A 19,144-nucleotide genomic window follows, 5' to 3' on the forward strand; every position below is an offset into this window, starting at 1 on the left:
CAGCCCAGGTAAATTACTAACCAACCCACCTACCCCCCCCCCCTTCTTCAAACTGACCTGCTGTTGTTTTTACTGTAAATGCTGCTATCTTACAACATCTGCAGCTTTTTAACTGCTAATACACTCATCCTGTGGGTGACAATGTTTTCCTTGAAGTATTTTACACTGCACAATCTATTTCAGCCGCAGTCTGTCTATCCTGTGCCATTTGACTGATACTATGTTGTGTACTTACATGCCACATGAATATTCATAAATTGTGTACTTATATGTTGAGTTTGTCACTTTCTATGTTGAATGTGGTACTACATTTATCAGAATCAGAATGTGTTTATGGACAATAAACACTGGAATTTGCTCTGGTAAAAACACAATAAATACAACACACATAGGAAAAAACAAAACAGGATATGTTGAGTGTGTTACATACATGTTGAGTGTGTTACTTATACGTTCAGTGTCCTACTTATATGTGGATTGCTCATGTGTGTACTTGTATGTTTACACTGGGGATTAGAGAGAAACAACGCTCACCTTTGACTGAACAAGCAAAAGGTATGTTAATGAGAAACGTTTCCGTATATAAAATCATGAGCCGCTCAAATAAAAAAATTATCATTTTGTTCTTTATTTGAAAAATTAAAATAAAGTGCTTTTTATATACAGTACAAAAAGAAAACAAAAGGAAAAAACAGTAGTGATGTATCGTACAAAATAAAATACAATTCACAATACATTTTTTTACATTGGCAGCTGAATTTACAAAACTGTTTTACATAAAAACGTATTTTTTTCACGTGTACTTTTTTTTTTATACAATACATGTCAACCAGAGTTGTCGCGACGCTGATGCCCCGTACAGAAGGCCTGACTGCAGTGGTTCAGTAAGAGAGAGCGAGACGAGGATACTTTCACTGTGGCTTGTGTTCGGTACCTGCACATATTTCACATTGCAACTTTACCATATAGTTCTGATGACAGCTGCTTCACCCAAAGCTGCCGTTGGTTTGTGTTTTTCAATTAACAGTCAGAGCATCAATCTTTCATACTGCACGATTGTTTATAGACAAACGCAACATAATACTATCTATGATTCAGTATTTCAAATCAGCCAGTGGTTATTTATGTGCTACAATTTAAGAATGAATTTTAGTCCCTGTCTAAGTTCGAAGCCACCATTTAGAAAAAATAAATAAACACCTCATACTGTACAATTCTGTACAATGTGGACAGTATCAAATCATACATATTCATTTTTCTGAGCATGGCCTGTCCTCTCACACCTACAGCTCTACTACCTGCTTAGATTATTACACCAAGAGGCACATCTCTTGATTATGGTTTCAGAAGGCATTATCCGTTTTCCCCAAAGGCAGATTTGTTATCAAACCCATAATAACCTGCATTGTACTAAGGCTTTTTCAACATCGTGTGCAAATCCTATGCATTCTGAGTCGAGCTGGATGCTGTATTTTTAGTGAAATTTAAATTGTTGTTACAATCCGAGAGGCAAACTCAAGTAAGACTTTAAAACATTTTGACGAAAAAATGCTGTCAGAACCGACCCATCATTGTAATGGGTTACATGGTTTGGGAAATCGTTGTTTGTGAATATGGAGATGGAATATTAAAATACACAATCCTTATGTTTGTTACTCGATGTGAATGAAGGTTATTGCTTTTTATGGTTGCCTTTAAAACAATTGAAGCAAGCAGAGGCAGAGGGCTTTTTCCCTCCATTCATCAACACTCAGGTAAGTTAATATGTATATCAAAGTTGAGGCTATACAGAGGTGTGTTATCTAACTCAGATTATGTATATGTGTAGTATTTAAATATTCAATAATATCTTGGAGAGTAGTGACAGATATTCAAGACACCGACTGTAATGAATAAACATCTCTCTGTAAATGAAGATTTACTTTCCTGTAGCGGAGCCTTGTCTCGTATCTTTTTTTCGTGTGATGACAGCCTTTTTAAGTTTCATTATCTTCTTCCTGAAATGCACCTAAAAGGCTAAAGGCTCTTGCATACTTACAGTCGGTGTAATGAGTGTGAGCGCGTGTCGGGCTGTGTTCGCAGTGCCACAGATCCAACAGTCGTTAACAGTGCCAACACCTTTTGTGCTTACTCAGTCTGGAGGTGAGGTTTTCTTTCGGTGCTTACCCCACTTCACATTATTTGCTTTGCATAGACGGCCTATCTCATGAAGAACATGATAATACCTGGAATGAGCGTTTTGTTTTCCCTTTATCACGTTTGGTAAAAAGAAAACCCTGTTGGCAGTCGGTTTTCCACTGAGGGATATTTGTATCCACTAGTCATACCAATACTTTAAAAAGTACATTTGTGTCATTTCGGATTATTTTATGGTGTGTGATTATTGAATTATTGAATTCTCAGGACAACTCTTCTTTTTAGCTGTTGTTATATTTCAGCTAAAACAATGAATACAGGTAGACTTTATATAAAGATGGACGACATGACTGCTTCCCAAAAGTGAAGCCACATCCTCTTGATCTTCCCCCTGGTGGCTAATTACAGCATAGGTCGTAAACCATCTTCCTCTTTGTTGAAGTGCTAATATTTCCAGTGGGTTTGGTTTAGTTGGTCGAGTACATGTTTGCGGACTCTGCTACTGCGCAGACTCTAGATCCAAATAATCAAGATGGCCTCTTCCATATCTGGGATTTTTTGGCTTCATCTCTGGATGTTGGCAGGTGCAAGTGGAGACATGTCGTTCATTTGTATATACACTCTATGGTTCAGACCACAGACTGTATATAAAGATGGATGACATGACAGCCCCCTGGTGGCTGGTTTCAGGATAGGTTGACAAATTGGCCTAATCCATGTTGAAAAATGGGACATGAGGAAAAAAAGGCCACTGAAAAGTCAATATAACGTTAAAATGTGTTTCTTCTCAAATATGGTTGATATCATTCTAGGTAGTTGTCATCACATAGATGTTTGTTGAAGTGCTCATGTTTTTCCAGTAAATTTGGTCTTAATAACTTCAAGTGCATGTATCAGCAGGGACCTCGATAACGTGGCTCCACACCACGATCACTGCTGCACAGTCTGGCCTCAAATTCTGCTAAAATGCAAAATGGTGGCAGTTTTGTGCCGGATATTTGAACTTTTTCACAGCGGGAGGAAGTGTAGACACGTCGTCCAGCTTTATGCAGAGTCTATGGTGAGCACACACAGGCTAATGGAGACTTTTTCACAGGACACCTATGTTTCTTTCTTGCCTGTCGCTGACTGTGTTTAACCTGCTACCGTACAGAACATAGTGCATAGCCTCAGCTGGGGGTCGGCTCTAACCAGATGACAGAATGAAAATCGAAAACAGAAAACTCTGTATCAGCTGTTAGCGGGAGCACGTCTGAACATCGCTCCGCCTTGCGAAGCATCACCTCTAGATTACATGGACGGACTGGAGGGGCGATGCTAAGAAGTTCGGTCTCTGAATCGTGGTTGTGACGCTCCAGCTCCGCTCGGTACAATCCCGTGAGCCGTATATGAAAGCATCAAAAGTCTGAAGGCAAACTGGAACTTCTTCAGAGCGCTTATGAATGCACCTGAAAATGCATGTGAGACGAAAATACAACGAAATGTACATGGGCCACAGGGACCGAACGAAAAGAAAAAAAGACAAAGTGCAAAATCTGTGTGATGAAATGTGTTCTCCATGAAGAGTCTATTTCCCCTCTTGTAGGGTTTTGTCTTTCTCAGCAAGTGCACTCTCTCCTCTCAGTTTAAAATGGGTCTCTCCACATGAAGACGAAGCTGAAGCCTCACACTATAGAGTCTTTAATCACAGAGCCAAGTCGGACCCGAGGTCGAGGGCATGCGGGAGAAATCTCTACGTGGCTCTCTTTCAAGTTCAGGAGCCTCTTCTCCGCATCGGAGAAGCCCTTGCTGTTGTCGGGCGATGAGCTCTCGTGCGGCGGAGTGCTGCAGATGTAGTTGTCATTAAGGGTCTGGTAGCCCTTGTGGTCTGACACCGACGCCGTGACCGTGTTGCCGTTGAGCGGCAAGTTCTCGGCGGGTTTAACCACTATCCTGGGCTTCTTCTGCTGCTCCTCCTTGAGCATGGACTTCATGTGGCTGCGGTTCCTGTAGACCACAAACAATAAGAAGACGACCAGGGACAGCACCAGGAGGGCACACACCACGATCAGCTCGTTCCAGTAGGTCTTGGTGTTCATCTGCGGCAAGTGGGCCTTCCCCGGCAGGATGACGAACTCCTCCTGCAAGATCTGCGGCGTGTGCAACCGGCCGTTCAGGGTTGTGCTCTCCTGCTTGGCCTCGCCCCTCACACAGTAGTTCGCCAGCAGCTGCCGGAAGCTTTCCTCCACCGACCAGCACTCGTAGGATTCCTGCCTGTCAGCTTGAGCTACCACCACCAGCCCTCCGTCTGGGCTGGGGTAATGGAAGTGACCTGTACTCTCGCTGAACTCCCACCTCCGCTCAGCCAGATTCGAGCGCGGTTTGCAAGGCAGTACTTTGAATGTGTTGGCTGGGATAATGATCACCTGGCACGAAGGCGTTCCTGTGGAGAGGCAGATGAGAGACACAGACCTGTGAGATAGGGGATGAAATAAGATGCGCTGCCCGTTCTGCAGCTGAATTCAAGACAATGATAGTTTGACATGATGAAATTGAAGTACATAGAATGGAAACACCCTGTGCACAATGCTTCACTCTATCTAATATCTGAGAGAGAAGAGGAGTCCACTTACGCGTGGGTGGAGGTTTTACACGTGGGCTTGCCACCGCCTTGTTGCAAATAGCTGACGTGTCGGCCTCATCCACATCCTGCTGCCAGACACTGAAACACACACATTTAATCAGAACGTGCAGGCAAATGCAGCCTCTTATCACAGAGCATACAAATGTGTCCCTCAAAGCTCCGTGTGCAGATTATTGTACATACCTTCGTGCTGACGCCTGCCTGACATCCAGACACAGCCTCCCGTTCCAGGCACAGTAAGGATCCCTGGAGAGGATGCACTCTCCGCAGCTCTGGTAATTAGTGCAGTTGGCGACCGGGACCTCCACCAGCTCAGAGAAGGAGGAAACGTAAAGCTGACCCTGTGGAAGAAATACAGTTACTGGGTAACTATTTTCATTCAGCATCTTCCATCCCTGACCACGACCTAAATACAATGCGCTGAGCATTTTTTTTATAGATCGTTCTAAAATTAATTTCTCTGCCCCGAAGGGCACATCTAAACAAAGACACAACAGCATTCACAAAAGTGTCACAATCCCAGCTGTTAAATCCCCAAAGTGTTTGTAAATCCCCCGAGAGAGACAGACATGTAATTAGCTCACTGAACACAAGCTCTGCTTGAAGCTGCAACACTTCATGGCTCATGGAATCTCTAAACTGCCCGTGGATGCGTTTACAGAGCTTGTTATTAGCTCACAGTGTGAGAAGGCTGCGTAAATCAACCCGGGCCTGTTTTCTCTCTCAGCGCTCTACCTTGTCAGTATCCAACTCAATGTGCTGCACCGGCTGGGAACCACGGAAGAGCACCATCTCCTCGATGATGTGCATCTTGTTGTTGACGTTAATTGCTTTATGGAGCCTTCCATCATCTGGAAAAGACACGGAACACCTTGAAATGAGACTGAGGGTTTTTGTGAAAGGCTACGGAAAACACAGGACGAGGGTGCGTGGAGTCCTGTACCTGTGCCAATGAAGAGCACGTCATAGGCCTTGTGCGCCACCAGGACTCGATGGACAGCGATCTGCGTGTAGCGGACATTGCGTTTGAGCAGGAGAGGCTGGCTGCGGATCACGCTATCCATCAGGAAGTGGTCTTTGACGAAGTTCAGCACCTTGTCCGGCATGTGCAGCGAGGAGGAGATGCCCTGCTCTCTGGCAGCGTTGGTGATACACTGCAGAGGGAAAACACAACACGTCATATTTTCACAAATTACTGGATGTTGACACCAAAGGCAGCTGTATTTTCGCTTCACCTCTTTAAAAAAAAAAGGTGTGATAACCTTGACAGGAAATTAAAGCAACAAAAGTTTGATAAATATCAGGAGGGGATCGAAGCGAGGATGTGAATAAGAAACTTGGACTATGGGCAGAAAAGGTCTCTGGTTCGTCTCTGGTTCAACTCCACGGAGAGACAACAAAAGACAAACCTGGATTGATCTGTCCAAAAATCCAAGAGTCTCCCTACCCTGTCTAGTGCCCCTGAGCAAGGCACCTTACTCCCCCAACAAACCTCCCCCCCGAGCCCCGTACATGGTCGCTCACTGCTCTGTGTCCTGCACCAGATGAGTCAAAAGCAGAGTTTACATTTTCCTACCTGCATGAGTGTGCCTTTGCATATCTGTGCATGTGTTTGGGACTAATACATACATCTTAATCTTAATCTTAATCTTAATCTTAATGAGCATGAAGGCACCGATTTAACACCTCTACATGAATCCTGACATGTGTGTGCCTACAGATTCTCCAGCAGAGGGCAGCAAGCAGACACTCACCGCTCCAGGCCGAGGGTCTGGGACCGGGTGGTTGTACGTGTACCACTGCTGGGTCTCTCTGTTGACCTCTCGGTATCGTCCGTTGAACGCTTTTTCCACCTGGTCCATGGTGAAGGAGCAGACTGCAGAGCTTCCTGAGGCCCCTTTGTACCTGAGGAGACAGACGAGAGGCTGACTCACTGAACAGGCCACATGTGTAACCTTGAAGGAAGCTGTTTGTAACCCTGTAGACGGATATTGTATATATCACAACTTATTTATGAAAGAAATGATTGTAATGATCATTATACATTAATATTATATAAATAAACCATCAGAATTTGTTTATTGATTTAATTGATTAGTTCCAATAAATGTTATCGCCCTAGATGATGGTCCAGATGTTTAAAAAATAACAAATATGTAATTGTGTTGTGGTGGAAAAACTGAATCGTCCTTAAAATGTAACAAATATTTTCTATTGTACAGTTTAAACTCTTATTTTTTCTTTCAGTAACCACGGCCCTGCCTGCACTTTGTTTTCTTTTCAAACATTTATGTGACATACCTCTTGACATACAAGACAGTTTGTGTTCCTTCACAAGTCTATACATCTGATGCTATGGCTACATTTGTTTAAGAACACTGGTCCTCACCACTGAGACGTGAAGACTCCATAAAACACAGTGTTCTTCCAGTCATCTGGGCTCGGCGTCAACACAAACATGTCCTGGATTATGTTGAAGGGGAATCCATCATCGGGCAGAGAACAGAGGAGCTGAGCCTTGAGGAAAGTCGTCCACTTCTTCTGCAGAACTCTCTCTCCTCCAGTGTCACCCTGCAACACAAACAATATACTGTTGTCTGGAAGCCTTTCAACGTGTCGCCAGCAGAGAGAGCAAGAACACTTGGTTATTTCCTGATCACAGTGACTGTGGGTGACCGGACCTTTGCTGTTAGAGAAAACTCAAATCAAACAGACAACATCCTCAGTGTGTTTTGAATGTCTTCTTAAAAGGTTTTCTATTCATCTCAAAGCTTTTCAAATATATGAAATATATATTGTGTTTTCATTTTGTGTGTAACTTCAATTAATTTCCCTCTGTTTTATGAGCGGATTATCATCTCTCAGAACTTACTTTTACCAAATCACCTTTACGTAATGTTAGTTATTACCTGCCTCTTTCATCCTTCTCTTATGCGAATACTTTTAAATTTTGTCGTATTATTTTATCTGCTGTCTTTGATTTTTGAAGTTATTGAAATATTATAGATAATATAGAGACACACTACTCCCCGACATGAAGACTAATTTGTCCAGAAACCATCTTCAAACCTCAGCGTGGACGTGATTTACAAAACGTCATGTTTGAGTGTGAGACAATCTTCAGGGACTAAATGGAGATGATCCGATACCCCAGTTCATGGTTTCAATCCTGAATGTTCTCATAGGAAAATATCTAACAAGAGGAAAGTTGGCTGTTGGAAGAAATCAGCAGTTTTAAAGATGTGCAGAGCAGACGACCAGAGAGGAAAAACTAAATGATACATAAAACCCATTAAGATGAAACTTCAAATGAGTCCACTCTGGCTTTACATTAATCAGAGGAGAAGAAACATGAGGAATACTGAGCTTCTGAAGCTTAACCGTATTGTGGATATAAACTACATACAGTTTATTCCCATTCCCATTCTCATTGCTGAACCTTGATTTATAGTTTAAAGCCACTATGTGTTTAAACCGACATCTAAATATTTGAAGCCAATCGTCCCATTCATTTATCCCTTATTGATCAAAATCCTACGAAAATGGCTGCCAGTAATGGCTTCTTTTCTGGGAAGTCGAACAGTCCTGCAAATGAGCACATTCTTTATTTTTATTTGTTTCAAGCTTAACGTTGTTTATCCTTCCATAGCGAAGCTCAATGAAGGGGAACCTGTGTACTAAACACTGGAATAAACAAAGAGTGGAACTGTAGCCAACGTAATAAGTCAAACAGATGATTATGAGACACAGGGAGAGGAATTCATTTGACCTCATCTATCTTCAAAGAATTGATCTCGTTTTAAAGCTTTTTTCTGTTTTACATTTTCTGTTGGATATTGTTTTGTTTGGGAAGCCAACTCCGAAAAAATGACACGTTATTACTCAATCCCATATGGGCAATTAGGGGAAGGATGCTTATATTCAGGACATATTTTAACCATATGACACAAAACCCCCTGAACAAAATGCCACATGAGGCGGTTTCTATTTAACTCCATTAATTGGAATGTTTTTTACCTTTCTTTAAGATTGTGAGATTTTTAAACATTTTCGTTGATTTGCCAGAGAATGATTCATGGATCATGAGGAAATGAAATCTGCCATTTTTAGGGGACTGATATTTATAAATGTGATCAGGATCCAATGAATTTCAATGTGTTTTCAATAGAGTTCTGTACTCATTATTAAATTTGATGCAGGCTAAAGAAATGCTGTAGCTGCTGTCTTGCCTTTATGACTGCAGCAGGAGGACTGTCAGGACACACACCACCAGACAGTTTACATTAAAATAGGAACAACACTTTCTGTAGGTGTCTAAGAAGTTGTGATCAGCTTTCATGAACATGGTGAAATGGCGTCACACGACTTGTCTGAAATGGCGCTCTAACTCGTCATTTTCCCCCTGAGGTGAATGTCAAACTTCCTCCTCATGCGGGGACAAATTATCTCCACAGAGACGAGTGCCGGCCAGATACGGACCCAGACTGTGTGAGGTCTGCAGTCTGGTTTAAGAGGCCTCAGGTATTTCAGCAGGTGATAATCTTGTTCCCTGCGCATGGATCTTGGGCGAATCCTGAGCCACTCTGTGTGAGTTGGCTGCCGAAGTCGTGTCTGAACGTAAATATTTGGTGAAACACGATAAGAATAAAGGGAGGAGAGGATCTGGAGAGAACGAGTCAAACAGAGGGAAACATGCACGATGAATGTTTTCTCTGTAGCCAAAGATCCTGCGTCACTGGGCAGAAAGAGCAGTGACGCTCCTGCTGTATATATTTATACATTTTATATATATTCCGAATCTGCGAGAAGCTTTCAGAAGAAGCAGAAACGACTGAATTGAAGCGTGCACTGAACACAAACACACAAAACACGCACAACCCCCACCCCCCCCCCTTCTGATTTTATTGATTCCTAGAGATTATAGAGATTGGTGGGTAAAAAGGCCGCTTTAGACGGACCATCTGCTTTCAAGCATCACTCACCTTACACACGCGAGCGATGCGTGACACAATGGTGTTGTCAAAGAAATCAAACTCTTTTCCTGCTTCACTGAAGAAGAAGTAAATCTTGTCATCGTCGCCCACCGGGTTGCCCTCGGGCAGACTCTCCTGTATGAAGGCAGAGCCGACAAAGGTCGGGTCTGAAAGAGAAGCAGCACCAACAATACGGTCAACTATACAGTATGTGCAACCATAGCATCCAGGGCTATGTCCCTGTTCCCTCTGACATCTTCACAATGAGCGGAATATCCATCACCAGCAGGAACTATACATCTCTAATCTACCTGCTTACTCCATACGTGTGTCTGTATGTAGAAAACGTTTCTCGTGAACCGTTCATTTAATCGGCTTCACACGTATGTTAATTGTAAATTGTCCAAGGAAGGGCAGTGTGAGAGCTTTTATTTTGAAAACCTGTGAGTTTGGGCCTGAAAATATATCAAATCTATAAACCAGGTAGGATGAACACTCTGCACCATTTACTGTTTATAAAAAGCTCTGCACACAAACAATAAAAAGTGACTGTATATTGTAGAAGTGGAGAACTCACTAAACACAAGGGATACGTGTGAAGAAGCTCTGGCTTGTTTAGCACTGCACTAGTCAAGCATAGTTTGAGAATATCACGTATCTCATAAGGAATTAGATTTTCTTGTATATAAAGCTTTTACTATATGAAGCTATCATGGACATCATTGTAATCCAGCTGCAGTGTCGTACCTTGAAGCCAGTTGAGGGAGTTTTCTGTTTTTAGGGCTGTTCCTTGGCTCAGACTCTTGTAAATGATGGGTTCATTTCCTTGGAAACTACTGACTGTCCCAGCATACAGCTCCCCATCTGCAACACAGTGAGGAAGACCGGTGTAACCACAGTGTTTACCATGAGGGAACGAGCTCCTGCGTCACACACAGTAATGAAATCCAGAGGTTGTGCTCCAATTTGTCTTGATATCAACCACCTGCATCTGGTAACTTCCCCAAATCCCCACAGTGGATTTTACTAATCACAACATAGCTTGATTTTACCCACCCGCCATGATGGCCGTGGACTTGTATTCAGGGTTGAACGGGCAGCGGCTCCGTCCGTCCTCTGCAACGATCTCACCGCTGTCGGTCTTGACGAGGGAGAAGTCGGCAGCATTCTGGAGAAGACACATCACGTTACTTGAAATGCATAGAACTGTAACCTGCTCTTACGGGGACTGATCTGTCCCTCGGTAAAACAATACGGTCAGTCTGTCTTTGGCTGGAGTTGACACACAGGTCGTCCCTGTTACGCACTGATTTAAAAGGCTTTTAAGGATTTAGAGGAAAGAATTTGTAAATTGGATTGATTCCGATTTAATCTGATTAGAAGCGGCAAATATTTTGATCCATTTCCCACCGGCACAGGATGTAATAAAATAATGCACATTTTATTGTAGCTGGACAGGGGCTGAGCCAGACTGCTAAGTGAGCTGAGAGGCAGGAAGCAGCATGAGTCAGATGTTAGAGGCTCTATCTCCAGGATCTAATAAATAAAAAGTCTTCCAACAGAGGAAATTAACTTTTGAATAATACAAGTTGGGAGATCCTCAGAGAGCAAGGGATGCACATGATCAAGCAGCGCACAGCAACACATCTGACAGTCTCAGTTAAACACTTACTATGTAAGCACAGATGGGGCTGAAGGCGTAGGTCCCACACACGTACAGATGAGTGCTGTTCATACGGAGTAAAATCTTGATGTAGTTGAAACAATCCGTCTGAGTTAGAAACGGAAAAAAGTTTAATTAAACAAAGCTTGAATAAACATATACACAACATGTAAGGATTTAGGCTGTAGTTATAAAGATAAATGAGGGAGATTGTTTTAGGATTTTATCAACTTTCACCAAACAATATGCTGAATTATTTTCAAAAAGCGTGTTTAAGTGTCAGGCTTTTATTGTTTAAGTGTTTTCTTTTCTTTCTCAATATACATACATCTTTTACTTTTGTGTGAATAGTAGTTTTGCTGTTTAGTGTTTTTTTAAACATTGTTTATTAGGCTATATATGTTGGTGTTCATTTGTTGTCTCTCATACGTAATTCAAAATAAGTGCAATGGGTTTACCGCCTCCCCTTACACTGTATATTATAATTTGTAATTTTTCAATGTTTATATTTTTTTCTATGCCAAATCAATAGTTTACAGAAGTTTATTAAAAATGCAAAGACAAATATAAAAGGTCTACAAACCTCCCCACAGTGAAGTAGTTTACAAAAATATCATTTTTTTAATCTAGAGCGCGTGGCACTGAAAATTGTAAAATACTGAAAATCAAATGTCTGCATTTTTGTGCCATTATTTTGAAGCAATTTTCAATATTCAAACTGTATTCTGCTGCTTCTGATAATCTGCTCCCTCGCATGAGGATAATGTCACAAGGTTCTTGGTCTGTGTGTTTACATATAAATGTGCTGTTGGAGCAGGTTGTTGGAAAGAAAGAGTGTGATAGAGGAAAAGTTTGTTTGGACGGAGGGAAAAACCCATTGTTGCAGAGTGGAAAGTTACAACCCGACAGGAAATTTCCAGAGTTCGGACATGGATTTTAGTTTTTTTCCAAAGTGCCATTTAACAATGGTCAACTTAACTAACAAAACAAACCTGCAGTCTTGTAAACAGTGAGATCGGCCACTTGTGATTCAAAAGCACTTCACTCACTTGCAGGTCTTTGCCTTTAAAACCGCATTCTTCTCTCTTCTTCTCCGGAGTGGTCCATGTCAGCTGCGGGACAGAAACACGTCAGACTCACACTGCAGGTTCAATACACTGAAGTGTGTTTAATATTCACGCTGCAATTTTTGTATCATATCAAATTTATAACCATATATCCATATTGCACCTCTGGGACCTTATTATCACTCCATTCATATTAATGGAGTATATCATACTGTATATGGTGGTGCAGTTTACAGGCGCCTGAACACCGGCTCTTACGTTTCTCTGTAGCTTGACTGCGCTGATATCCGAGAGGTTGAGAGAGAAGAGGATCTCCCGAGCGCCGACGTACAGCGTGTTGTCCTCTTTACTGAGGAGGAGGGAGGTGTAGTTGGAGACCCCGCCGACTGAGAAGCCTCTGGTCGTCCTCTCCTTTGCATCTGAACACAAGAGACAAAAGAGAACAACGATTCATTTATTATGAATTATATGAAAAATGCTGCAGAGAACAGAACAGGCACTTGAATTTACAAATTAACATTTGTGTGTGGTCACAACATTTGATAAAAGTCAAAAGGAATCATATGCGTAATGTGCACCTTCAGCCAAAGCCCTCAAAGTTTCTCATCCTTAAACAGCTTCACAACTAAAAAATAAATGGTCTTGACACAAGAGCTCCAAAAATGCCTGAAAAAATTGGGTCTCGACTTTCTCAGGCCTTTGCCTTTCACATATGAAGAAAGCAGGAGATTATCTGGGTCAGACCAGTTCATAACAGCTGGAAAATGTCCCGCACATGTTAGAAATGTCATCAACGCGCTCAATGTGAATTGTCCGGACATTTAAGGAACATCATCAACATGTTTACCCTTTCACTTTGACATTTTACCGCTGTATTCTCACAGGGAAACACTGGGACATGTTACTTTGGGGGGCTGGCAGGAGAAACTCAGGAAAAAGTCTGAAGCAAAGTGAATTGAACATTTTTGTTCCCACACACAGCCACTGAATAATTAAGTGCATGTCTGAAAGTGGGGATATATTGTTCATTAAACATAATGATTTGGAATAAAATGTTTTGCGAAAAGCAAACATTTTCTTCACTGTTATCATTTAGTTTTACTTTATTTTTAATAAATGTTCTTACTTCATTAGACATTTGATATTGTTACATTATTATTGGACAGGGCAGTGAACCCACCACAGAAGATGTCCAACACAACCAAGGAGCATGCAGGGCCTCACACAGTTTTTCAATATAACTGGAAATGTGTGTTCTCATCAGAGAACAAGGGAGGGTGGAGGGAAGAGGAGAGAAAGGAACAGAAAAACAGAAAGAGAAAGTCCCTTATATTTCTCATTAAGTATAATAAGTGAAGTGAGTGATTTAAGCCAATAACACCTCCTGACTGAAGCCAAGGGTTAAATCATCAACTCTCCTAATCACTGCTGTTGTATCTCAGATTTGCAGCAGCTTCAACAACTCACCTTGATTGCATTCCAGCATAAACAGAAGCAGAAAGCTGATGGAAACTGAAAGTGACTGAAGCTCTGAAACACGACTTTTGCCCCGAAATGTGAAGAAAGAGGAAAATATAACTCCAAAGAATTCAATTTATTTTAATGAGGATGGTCTTATATTGTTTTTATGAATACAATGATTTCATTTCAATACAGGGATATTCTCTCTGACTTGTATATAAACTGCTCCTCTAAGGGACTGTGTGGGAATTACTGGGGCAGGGGGAGGGGTGAACATTATGCTTCACTTTTCTAGGAAACCAAGGCCCTTCTCAGGGTCTAGTTAATTATTACTGGTTAATTCAATTTAATGGGACCCTCTTCTTGGCGGTGGCCTCCTCATATCTCAAATTGAATCAGTCCATCATTCATTTAACATAGTGTTTCGAACCATAATATCTCAATGGGAAATATAATTTCACATAGACACACATGAAGCTTGTAAAATACTTTTATTAGGAAAATGTCACCTTTATGGAAACCATAACAAAATCATATTTGTTATGTTAATATAGCAAATATTTGAATCACTTAATTTTCTAACTAGAATGGAACTCAGTGGAGCTCATCCCTCCGCCTGTACTCAACAGTCCCTTTATGTTCAATCAAGCTGCATCAAATTTCATAAACTCATATTTCACTAAATACACCTGATTTGGTGAAAGATCCATGAATTATTAGTGTCAAATGTGAATTACACTCTCTCTCGCAGTGTTAAAGAAAGATCCATCCCCTGATCTGGAGCAGCACAAAAAGCGAATGGGTCCTTCAACCTTAATGTAATATAATATTGAGTCAGCTGAGTTTTAAGTTTTATTTTCACTCTGTCATCACATCGGTGACAGATTCACACGGGATTAAAACCCACTGCCGCTGGTGGTAATAATCACATTTATGACACTTCCCTGCATAAAACTAATCCGGTCCGGGTAGAATAAGGTGTCATTATGTTCTCCTGATAATAGGCACACTATGTGGTGTGTACCCTGCAGTCAATGTGGCCTGCTATAACCTCACCTCAGTGGGAAGGTACAGGAGGTTGAGCGACTTCCTCTCCCTTGGGAAAATAACACGTTAATAGCCATCCATTGCCACGGCAACAGACGGTGGTATTGTAGTTAAATGTGTCTGTAAAACCACAAGAGGCTCTGCTCTGCGTACTGTGCGGGAACCCACCGGGGCTGTTCTATCTCCGTTTCACTCATTATGGGATAAATGGAGTCCTGATGCGCTGGTGGCGTTTAACAACATTTCCCCCCTCTCCACAGAACCTTGAGTGAATCTAACTGTGATTTACAGAGAGGCAAAGACAAAGGCCAAAGTCCAAAACGAAAGCTTAAGGGAGGATATCTACACAATTAGTCTCTGGAGTCAAATCACCACTGTCATAGTTAGCGACCACAGCTTTCAGAGAGAAACAATGAGGCCCCTAATTGAGCATCATTAAAGAGATGCATGCCGAGTTTATGAGCGCACAACAACGCTTACCATTTATAACTGCAGGAAAACATTCATCAGATTACCAGTATAGACATATTGGTTCACCACTGTTTATTTCGGGTAAATGTTAAAGGATATAATTTAACATCATCTATCTATTAACAATATCTATGCCTCAAGGTCAGAGCTTGAAGTTTAAAGCCGCTGTAGTAAATACTGTTTTATAAACAGTGACAGTGTATGAACTGCATTAGTCACTTTCCTTGTTTCATTTGCAATATGTAACCTTAGCTGAAGTGATCCAGAGCCAAATGTTTCCCCTCGAGAGTTGGTGGAGACCAAAGCAGAGCAACACCAGCCCGGTTCAAAGGACCACAAAACCAAGAATAGAATAACTTCTGTAGGTCAAACAGTGTCCAGACAGTTACCTCAAAAGCACAATCAGAAACTTACGAGTGGATCCTACTTGAACTTGCACTGCCCTCTCCTCAGCATCCACCACAGTATCTTAAAGAATCCGCTCTATTGTTGTTTGACTGCCTGAGGCTGAGTCCTTACAGGCCGCTTCATGATAATGCAGCCCCAGAAATGTTGTGGTGAACAAGTGGAAGAGGGGAAACCGACAGGACGGTTCAGAGGAAGGACTAAAGACAGGAAGAGCATTCTGTACTTTGTTGTAGACACAGGGTCAGTGTCAAGTGGCCGTCAGCTCGCCACTGAAGGAGGGAAATGTGTTGTTGGCTCATCCATCTTTGTGTTTCTTGTGAGAAGAACTTTAAGGACAAAATAAACAACCTTGAGGTGCATCAGTCTGTTGGAGACATGAGTTTTTAGGGTGTATTTTAATGTTTAGGACTGGTTATGATCAGGATGCCACATGGTTCATCACATTGGTCGAGGATTCATCCAGAAGAGTTTCAGCCACAAGAAATCACAAGAGCTGCTTTCACACACGCACTGAATTCCTGAATTTTTCTGGAAGGGCAAATGTCAGAGTGTGTCGCTCCAGACATTTTCTGTAACTTTTCCTGCCAGCGCTCCAAGTAAAATGTGCAGTATCTTGGCTCCTGGGTGCTCTTCCCCAGAAACCACCCCTCCTGAATGTTCCAGACATTTTCCTGTTGATGTGAACGAGTCCGACCCAGACAATGTTCCGCTGTGTTCTTCGTATGTGAAAGACAAATTTCAAGCCCCAGTTTTCTAGAGATTTTCCGGAGTGAGGTTCCATTAACTCATTATCCATCTTTTAACTTATGCCCTTATTACTTCACGTACCCCCTTCTGCAGTGGTTCTGAGAAATGTTTCAACGTTTAGTAATTAGAAACAGTTTAGACACTGAAAAACTTAAAAGGAGCCTGTCTGACTGTCAACGTGTTTCACTGCAATGAGTTTCTACAGAAGAAAAGATTCCCAGGTCTGTGGATTATCCTGAGCATGTGGGACATTGTCTGTGCGAAAGCAAATTACTGTCAAGTTTTTCAACTGTACTTTTAAATTCTTTCCACGGCAAACAACTTAATTAACCTCTATAATACGACAGGAGAAACAGCTTTGGGGAGCAGATACGTTGTAAACCTCTTGTAAAACGACGATGGAAGAGAACAAGGAAAAGTACTAGTCTCTCTGCGGCACTGATGATGGAAACACTGGTCACAGGGTCGAGCAGATAGACAACCCTCAGTGTGTGACTGAGGAACGTGTCCGACTGGAACCAGCCGGCAGAACGGGAGGATTTTACACTTCACTGTATCGCAGTTACCCTTGCTTGAGTTAGAGAGAGCAGACTCTGTGGTTCATCTGGGACCCTTTATACAAGGGCACACTCCGCAGTTCAACCTCTGACAGCTGTAAGCAATGTGAGATCATTGCCATTATTATGTAATTAAAAGTAATTTCTGCAAATGATGCTGCTAAATGGTCTAAAATACTCGCCCAAACTGGGGTTCTAATCTATTAAAAGGGGAAATTAATTATATTGGGCTTTAAGGTATCGTTCTACAATTTTTTTGCAGCTGATTTCCTGACGGGTCCGTGTCTAAAAAAGTAGAGGATAATTGAATGCTTGAACAATCCCCCTCCGAACGGGAGCAGTGGAGTAACTTGTCCTTGGGTGACAGATATCTAAGTGATTTCTTTTGTAGGGTTAGAATAACTGATGAAATCAGTGGCCTCTCCTACGAGGGGTCTACTTTATCAGCTCTTACAGCTGTGTGTGGAGGAGATCCGACGATTGCATACCTCATTTAAAGAACCCGCTCTCATTTACGTACAACAGAACTTCAAGGTAGCATTGTCACAAATAAACATACTGCACAAGTGGAAATTAACCAGCTAACTCTGCAACAAACTCTCGATCAGCATCTGTTCAGTAATAAACTTGTTCTTGTTCAGAGAAGATCAAAACAACGATTTCTGTCAACTTTAAACACAAGCAACTTTTCCTGACTATTGAGTTTAAGCAGTTTGACATTTTAAAAGGAAGAGTTCTCGTCATAGTCAACCTGGAGATGACCCAAGAAAAATGTTCACCAGATTAAGATTAACATAAACATGACCTTCATTCTCATTTCTGAAGGAACCCTGCTCTCGCAAGGCTAATGCGAGGGCGTACGATTTTGTGACACCTAGTGGTGAAGTTGCACGTTGCAGCTGAATAAACCTCCCCCCAACACAAAAGATAACCTGTGGTAGTCTTCAGTTGTTATAGAAACTCAAAAGATGTTTATTTTTTCATGTTTGGACGACATTCAAAAACATGGCTGCCTCCTTAGTTCCCATTAGCTTCCGTTGTAAAGTATTGTAATAAAAAGGTCCTAGTGAAAACATCACTAGGATTAGTTTACATTCAATTTCTGACAATAAATTCCTTTACCCAAATCTTACACACTGGACCTTTAGAACAGTAAAATTTCATCTAGAAGTAAGAAGCAGAAAATATTAAAAATGTTTAGTTAAAACTGCAAAAATAAGTTATACGACACAATAGTTTTATGCCATTCTAAACATAGAAAAAAAATATCAAGATTTCGACCTTCTCTTCATGAGTACTCAGCACCCATTGTTTATCCTGACTCCTCCATAATTAAAAGTAAGTTACGTGCTGACACCATCAAGGAATCTTTACTCATCTGATAAACAGATGGTGTCAGGTGAGAACGCCAGAGCAGGGACACGTAAATCAGTTTGTCAAAGACGACGAGGATCTACAGTCGAAACCAGGACACATCAACATAAGAAAATAAACCTCGTGAAGATCACAATACAAGAAGAAATTATAATTAAGAGAGAGTTACAAAGAATCTACTCTGGCTGTACAAAAAGACAACAGGCACAAATCTCTTTATCTTCATCTGCTTACTCTACTTTGTTCAGGGACTTTACTCTGGATGAACCCTCGTGAATCCAATTGCTTTAAGAAGAAGTGATTTAAAGCCGCTGTTGAGGGTGAAGCTATGGTCGCAGCCACAGGATGCCGATGTGCCAAAGGGAGTCCCTGTGTCAGAGCAACAACCAGAGCTCCCACCAACCTGTCTGGTGACATCAGAGACAGGAAGCAGGCCACACTGGAGCCCTGACGAAATTATCCCCCAGTAATTTTAAACTAGCTATTAAGAGCTGCTGCTGCTGCTGCTGCTGCTGCTGCTGCTGCTGCTGCTGAATGGGTAATTGTGTGGGAGAGAGGACCTGGGAAGCTGAAGGACAGAGACTAAAGCATCTGGCATGCATCAAGACAACAGGCCG

At 41.8% G+C, this 19,144-nt stretch overlaps 1 protein-coding gene across 1 annotated transcript in view; it reads right to left on the bottom strand.

The window, feature by feature from the left end:
- Window positions 1–608: 608 nt before the first annotated feature.
- Window positions 609–19,144, bottom strand: part of sema4ba (sema domain, immunoglobulin domain (Ig), transmembrane domain (TM) and short cytoplasmic domain, (semaphorin) 4Ba) — a 42,098-nt gene continuing 23,562 nt past the window's right edge. The window contains exons 3-15 of the mRNA XM_062390183.1: window positions 12,721–12,881; window positions 12,445–12,507; window positions 11,405–11,503; window positions 10,789–10,900; window positions 10,480–10,596; window positions 9,742–9,899; window positions 7,149–7,330; window positions 6,514–6,664; window positions 5,703–5,913; window positions 5,495–5,610; window positions 4,943–5,100; window positions 4,749–4,837; window positions 609–4,558 (exon numbers count right to left, since the gene is read on the bottom strand). Of these exons, the coding sequence (XP_062246167.1) occupies window positions 3,801–4,558; window positions 4,749–4,837; window positions 4,943–5,100; window positions 5,495–5,610; window positions 5,703–5,913; window positions 6,514–6,664; window positions 7,149–7,330; window positions 9,742–9,899; window positions 10,480–10,596; window positions 10,789–10,900; window positions 11,405–11,503; window positions 12,445–12,507; window positions 12,721–12,881 (2,375 nt within the window). The 3' untranslated portion in view covers window positions 609–3,800. The remainder of the gene's footprint in view (window positions 4,559–4,748; window positions 4,838–4,942; window positions 5,101–5,494; window positions 5,611–5,702; window positions 5,914–6,513; window positions 6,665–7,148; window positions 7,331–9,741; window positions 9,900–10,479; window positions 10,597–10,788; window positions 10,901–11,404; window positions 11,504–12,444; window positions 12,508–12,720; window positions 12,882–19,144) is intronic.

This window comes from Platichthys flesus, chromosome 6 (genome assembly GCF_949316205.1).
Source record: "Platichthys flesus chromosome 6, fPlaFle2.1, whole genome shotgun sequence".
Lineage (NCBI taxonomy): Eukaryota > Metazoa > Chordata > Actinopteri > Pleuronectiformes > Pleuronectidae > Platichthys > Platichthys flesus.